The sequence below is a fragment of the Rhododendron vialii genome, chromosome 4a (genome assembly GCF_030253575.1).
Source record: "Rhododendron vialii isolate Sample 1 chromosome 4a, ASM3025357v1".
Taxonomy (NCBI): Eukaryota; Viridiplantae; Streptophyta; class Magnoliopsida; order Ericales; family Ericaceae; genus Rhododendron; species Rhododendron vialii.
This window is the reverse complement of record NC_080560.1, coordinates 17,972,408-17,979,591: the sequence shown is the minus strand read 5'-3', so window position 1 is coordinate 17,979,591 and position 7,184 is coordinate 17,972,408. Positions and strand designations below refer to the sequence as shown.

Here is a 7,184-nt window from a genome sequence, read left to right as displayed (position 1 = left end):
AATTTTAATTCTTCTGCTTTTGACTCCAAAATGAATAAAAGGGATATATATTTACTTTGTAAAGAGTAAAAAAAAAAAATGGAATTGCATTTGTTGTTAAAATTGTAAGCTAGATTCCCTTTTTTGTGTATGTTAATTGGAAGTGTAGGCCGGATCAAAAAAAATAAAATAATGGAAGTGTAGGTAAGATACATTAGACCTCCATCAAGTAACATAGTTATATCATATCACACCCCTATATTTACAGAGTATCATACCGCCCTCACATTAAGTCATTAGTTAAAATTCCACCATAATGTTATGAGCAAGTTTAATCTCCTAAGATGAAGGTCGAATAACTCGAATCTGAAGCTTATTTAATAAAATCTGAATTTCCACCACCAAACCCAATTGCCCGTTGGTGTATATAAAACCCGACTATCAACACAGATTTTCTGTATATAGATCATGATATGGGTACCGGTCTCACACAAATAATTTAAATTGTTAATTTAATTTAAAATATTTTTTCGACTGCCCTTTGAGAAAAATCAGCTAAATAGAATAGCTTTAAGTGCTTGATCCTATTTTTCTAACTTTTTATTCAAATTTTAGAATGACTCAGATCAATTGTGTGGAGTTCGTAATGGGCATGATCGCGTACAAAAAATCTGTGTGAACGGACTTTTCGGTTTACATATGACCTCTCTTTCAAATCAAAAGAAATGCTACGTCCGCAATTCTTGTTACAGCTTTTTTCCCCCTCCCTGTATTTTAAATTCAATTTATTGGAGTGACCTAAGATTTGACAAACCAAAGACTACCGAAACACACGCTAGTAGTTTTTCAAAACAAAATTCCCTCATTACAAAATCAAAATAAAAACAGGAAACAGAAAGCGGATAACAAAACCCCAACCACTGCAAGAAAATAAAGAAAAACAAACACCTTTCTTTCTTACAACAGTGATTTGCAGAAGTTACTCCACTCTTCCCTCATCCAAACCCTAAAAAATATACATTTCCCAAATTCTCTCTCTCTCTCTCTCTCTAGCAGACTCGTCAGGCAGTAGAGCAGAAAGAAATGGGCCTCCCCCTTCTTCTTCTTCTTCTTCCACTCCCACAAACCTTCCAGAACAGCCATGGGGACTAGCAAAACCAACCCACATTCCCAAGAATGGGAAAGAATCCCGAAGAAGAACACTCTCTCTCCACAAGCACCGCCAACGTCGTTGATTCCCACGCCACAGACCCAAATGCTCAAAATGGGTGCAGGGTTGGGCTTCGTTTTGTACGGTTGAGATGCATTTTGGCCCTCTTACTTGGCTTGGGCGTGTTCGTATCGGCTCTCTTTTGGCTGCCGCCGTTTCTTCACGGCGCGGATCAGAGGGATCTGGATCTGGACTCACAGTTTGGAGGTGCCTCATTTTTCATTTTCTTATTTAGGTTTTTCATTTTTGATTTTTTTTTTAATTTTCTGCTTCCACATTGATAGTTGCACAGATCTGGCACGTGTCTGTTAAAATGGAGAATTGGGTTTTAGCTATTTTGCTTAGTTTGAGTTTCTATGGTTTAAGATTTTTTAGAATTTTAGTGTGTGAATTATGTGGGATTTGTTGCAATTTTAGTATTTAAGGTTTTGAATTATGTGTAATTTACTGGATTGGTAAACATTTAGACCTGAAATCTAGGAATGAAATGGATGACTCCTAGTTTGAAGGTCAAGATTTTTTGTACTTACGGATACATTAGTAATTTGAAGGTCGAGATCTTTTTTTAATTTTAGTTTGTGAATTATGTGGAATTTGTTGCAATTTTAGAATTTAGGGTTTTGAATTGTGTGGATTGGTAAGCGTTTAGACCTGAAATTTAGGAATGAAATGGATGACTCCTAATTTGAAGGTCAAGATTTTTTGTTCCTTAGGATACATTAATAATTTGAAGGTCGAGATTTTGTAGTTTAGTTAGTGAATTATGTGGGATTTTTTTTTTCTAATTTTCCTTGTGTTGAGCACATATATTTTTAGTATTTATGATGATATTTTGAGATGTATGTATCAACAAGTGGGGTTTACATGCTTTTGGAACACTTTGAATTTGAATGGAATATTTTTCCTTTTAAATTGGTGAATTATTTGGATTTGTTGGACTAGTTAGCATTTGGGCCTAAAGATTGGGAGTGAAATGGATGACTCCTATGATTAAGAAAATAAAAATAAAAATGCATGACTCCTAATTTTGGTTGTCTTGACCATGGAAGTTGATGGGCACTGCAGTGATTATTTTTTCTTTTCTATTTCTTAAGTCTGATGTTTTTAATGACTTGTGACTACTGTACGGTTGATGTTGATCATGCAATTTCCGAATGCGTGCTTTTCTTTTCTTCTTTTCTGATGATCAAAGAATTAATTTTTTTTTCAAATTTTGCTCTCTACGATAAGTATGTGTACATTAAGTTGATGACTCAGGGAGTAAATCATTGCTGGCACTTGTATATCTCTTGGTCTTGGTTGAATTGAATTTGATTTTCCTTGCATTTGTCCATGGTATCCTTTTGAAAACAGAAAAATGACCAAAAGCAAGAGCTGCATTGCATTTCGTGTTGTTCTAAATCCCAGATAACAACTGTATCCAGTACTGGGTTGATTTCTTGCTTGATGAACTCACATTGTGAACATTACAATATTTAAAATCTTATGCTATTCTCTTTCTTTTTAGTTATCCTTTATTCTATTTGTTTTGTTAGATATGAGAGTTATATTAAGTAGGTCTTTGAAATGATCTTGGATTCCCCCCTTGAATAGTCTAAATTTTCTGTATTAGATGGGATTCTCCAGAAAAAAACTGGAATTCTGGTGAACATAATGTATATTTAGGGGGGCTTTACTAGGGGCAGTGATAAAATGCTCAAGCTGGACTTGAATGTGGGTCTCAGTGGGATCAGCTACTTGGTTGTTATTGTGCCAAATGTTTAGTCTATATCTATTTCCCCTCCTATCTCCCTTACGGCTTTTACACACACATATTATAGTTGTGCTTCTTCCATGTGTAGAAATGTGATGAACACACACTGGATTATTATCCGCATTTCTTATTGGTTAGCTACATTTGGTTGCGCCTTTAGCTCAATTTTATTTTGGTTGTGCTTATTTCGTATTGAGAAACGAAATGAACATAGATTTTATCATTACTCTTGTAGCTTGTTAAGTACTTACATTTGGTTCACCCTAAAAAAAAAAAAAAAGAATAAAAAGGCTGCATGACAATTGAGATAAATGATGTTTCGCGGAGTAAGCTCTCTCTGATGATTTCTAGTTGTCCTTTTGTGAAAACGTTTTGGCATCCAATGAGTTTTTCATCTATAAGCTTCCAATGTATAGTAAGATTCTGTTTGTTTGCATTGCATATTTAGAAGTGGCACACTTTTGTGCAGATTGCTTATCTAGATGTAAGATTTTACTGTTACAGCGATTAATCTCGCGCATCCTCTCCTACTATCCTAGTACTAACGCTACCGATGTTGATAACCTAGTTTTGTCTTGTGCTTTGAAATATAATTTGGTTGATACATAACTGACATGTTTGATTCTCCAGATCACGATATGGTTGCAAGTTTCAAGCTTAAGAAGCCTGTTTCATTGCTGCAAGACAATATTTTGCAACTTGAGGGTGACATTTTTGATGAAATAGAAGCTCCCACCATTAAAGTATCTGCTGTCCCATATTCTCTTTCAATTTTGGTTCTTGGTCTCTTCATCCACCCCTGACCCCATCTAGTCTTTTTTTCTTATCCCTATTTACGCATTGCTTTTGTTCAATTCAGGTGGAAATTCTTTCTCTGAAACCCGAGTCTGGATCAAACATCACAACTGTTGTCTTTGTGGTTGACCCTGATGAGAAAAATACAAGAGTCTCTTCAACTATTCAAAGCTTAATAAGGGCCTCTTTTGTGTCTCTTGTTCAACAATATCCTCTCCGCCTGAACGCATCGTTATTTGGGGAACCATCCTCTTTTGAGGTGCTGAAGTTCCCAGGAGGCATTACTATTAGTCCTCCACAAAGTGCATTTCTTCTGCAAAAAGTGCAGATCCTTTTCAACTTCACCCTCATTTTCTCTATTGACCAGATAAAATATAATTTCAATGATCTGACGAGCCAGCTCAAGTCAGGGTTGCGTCTTGCTCCATACGAGGTTTGGCTATCATCATTGTTGTTTTTATGGCCTTGCTGTTTGTTATTGTGACCATCATCTGGTCAACTTTGTACGTTTTCATACATATTTTTTCCTACACAAGCACATCTGCAATTAGGGGTATACTGTAATGCTGTTTGTGATGCTGCATTCTTTGAAGATATATTCGATACATGTCATGTTTGTGTGTGCAAAATCATCTTTTTCTCTTTTTCTGTTCCTTTTTTTGTAGTGGGTGGTTGGGTTTTGAACAGTTTGTGAAGGGTTGTGTTTCTTGTACGTTATCTTGAAATAAGGCCTCTACATTCTATAAGCAATTCTAGTTTACTGGTCTGGGATATTTTCCATCTTGTAAACTGAAATACTGATTATGAATTTTTTTTTTCCTGGTGAAATGAAGAACTTGTATATTAGCTTGACGAATTCAAAAGGTTCGACAGTTGCTCCCCCAACTACTGTTCAGACGTTAGTTCTGTTGGCAATTGGGAGTCCTCCCTCGCAAACAAGGTTAAAGCAGTTGGCTCAAACCATCAAAAACTCTCATGCAAAAAACCTAGGACTGAATAACACCGTATTTGGTAGAGTGAAGCAAGTTCGTCTCTCATCGATACTGCAACACTCCCTTAGCGGTGATGCTAGTCCTACTCCGGCTCCTTTGCCTTCTCCTCGCCACCACCACCGGCATCACCACCACCACCACCACCACCATCACCATGATGCTCTTCTTTCTCCTATCATTTCACCTGGAGCTGCACCTGAGAAAAGACCCCCTGCTACTGAGAAAGGTTCACCTTCTCCTGCACCTGCACCTGGGATGAGTAACAAGGCAAACCCTCCCGGTTGCGAATATGGGCGGTTTCCAAGGAAGGCCAAGAAGCAGTCTCACGTGGGTCCCCCTGTTTTACCACCAGTTCCTGGGACTTATGCTGCACCCTCGCCAATGCAGCTAGTAAGCCCTCCGGCACCAGCCTCTTATCAAATTCCTGCACCAAGTCCGTTTCCTAAAGCTGTGTTTGCTCAGGTTCAGCCTCCTACAAGTGGTGAATTTGATGCTGAGCCTCCCGACATAACTCATCAAGCAGTTTCAGCCTCGCCATATTCATGTGAGTGCACTTCCGGTTTAGTTGTTCACATGGAATCTGATATTGTTCGATAGATATTACAACTATGTTGATTCTAAAAGCATAAACTATCTGTGTTGGACACTAGATATGTGGGTACAGGGAGGAGTTGTGTTCGACAATTGTAGTGGACACTCAAACTAGGAACTAGGAAGCATATTTAGTAATTCAAGTTTATTTAAGAGCTAATGCGAAAATAAAAATTAGTTTGAAATTTACCCTCGAAAATAAAGAAAGAAATATGAATCTAATGCTATGTCTCAGTGTCCTTGACATGAGATTAAGATGAATTTGACGCTTACACATACCCTCACCCAACACCCATGCCCAAGTCAATGTAATATGGCATTGGAAGTCCTTTTGTCTTTTTTCACTTGGGGGTGGGGCTGTCAGCATCGTCAGTGGAAATTTTTGTTTCACGAGGCAATCTGCTACTGTAGGATGTTAATCAAGAATCCTTTCACTGGTCAATTTGATTGTAATTCCATGTAGAGCTATTGAGTTAGTATAGTCCTAAACTTACCTTAACTCAATATGTTCACAACCTTTATGGTGATGAGACCCATAAAGTTAGTTATGGTTTTGTAAATGTTTTTGGAAACCATTTGATGCATCAAATTCTTTTTTTTTTTTTTGTCAGCCTCGGCAGGTCTTCTTCCCACTGGTTTACCGGCAGTTCTGCAGTTTCTCATTCTTGTGAACCTACTATGACACCAACGAAAAAGAAGCATCCTGCTTCCCCATTAAGTTGCTTCTCCAGTATTACAAAAGTAGTTTGTATAATTTCAATCAAACGAACATAAACTGGAGGAGCTTTGTTAGTAGGAGCAACGCAAGCAGGGCGCGCCTCACAGCTGAGTGGATATATGTTGTTTTTGTGCCTGTATATTTTGTTATAAAAAAAAAAAAAAAGAAGAAAAAAAAAAGTTGGCAGATGCATTTTCAGGTCAAAGTCACAGAGGTGACAGGCCCTTGATAACATCTTGCATTGCCGCGTTTTGTGTAAGAATTTCTCCCCTGCAGACATGCTGGGAGGGGAAAACATCCAATGTATGACATTTTCGTGTTCCTCACGATTCTCGAGTTAATCTAGTAAGATTTTTGTAACTTCAAGAATAGTCCTTTTCTCTGCTTCTGGTTTATTTTTGTTGAACATTGTCATGTTTGCTATGTTAGATAGGTGATTCTCACAGTTTGAACTGCAGCATTAAAACTGGAGAAACATCATGACTTACACAATACCTTTTTGCTTAGGGTCCGTTTGGTTTCCAAATCTTATTGTCTTTATAAGGGTGGTTGTCAGAGTTTACCGTGCAGGGGTTGGGCTTCCTCATCATTTTGTGAAAAAAAAAGAAATACTCCTAAGTTAAACCCCTCACTATGAAGTACAAGCTTGATTTCAATGGCACGGGACCAACATAAAAAGAGAAAGGATGGCTAGATATATGAGTGGAAATGTGGATTGAAAAGAATAAGCTGGTGGATGTATATCTGTATTTGTAAATGCATGCGTAGATACCTTAATTTAGCTTCGTAAATGTCTCAACAGGCGGGTATATGCAGCATGCTTGTGCATGTTTATGTTGGGTAAGATGAGCAAAATCATTTGGTAGGGTTGGCATATCTTGATGTATTGACCTTTGTGAGGGGCAAAGAATTGGTTTCAACTCCCAAGTTCAATTGTCTCTGGTGGGTGGTGGTTTTGGTGCTGTCTACTTTATTTGGATGCAACTGAGACGTAGGATGGGTCAAGGTAGGTAAAGTTTTCCAAAGGAAGATATTTTTATCAAAACTTGCTTTCTTTTTTTTTCTTCTTCTTTTTATTATTATTTATAAATAGGAACTATTAGATTGATATGAGCACAGCAAATTACAAGCCAATCCTAAAATCTA

At 37.4% G+C, this 7,184-nt stretch overlaps 1 protein-coding gene across 1 annotated transcript; it reads left to right on the top strand.

The window, feature by feature from the left end:
• The first annotated feature begins 792 nt into the window (after positions 1-792).
• Positions 793-6,398, top strand: LOC131322742 (uncharacterized). The gene is made up of 5 exons (XM_058354171.1): positions 793-1,396; positions 3,573-3,685; positions 3,802-4,170; positions 4,571-5,273; positions 5,932-6,398. The coding sequence occupies exons 1-5, from the start codon at positions 1,156-1,158 to the stop codon at positions 6,000-6,002; spliced, it is 1,497 nt and encodes a 498-aa protein (XP_058210154.1). The 5' UTR covers positions 793-1,155; the 3' UTR covers positions 6,003-6,398.
• Positions 6,399-7,184: the final 786 nt, after the last annotated feature.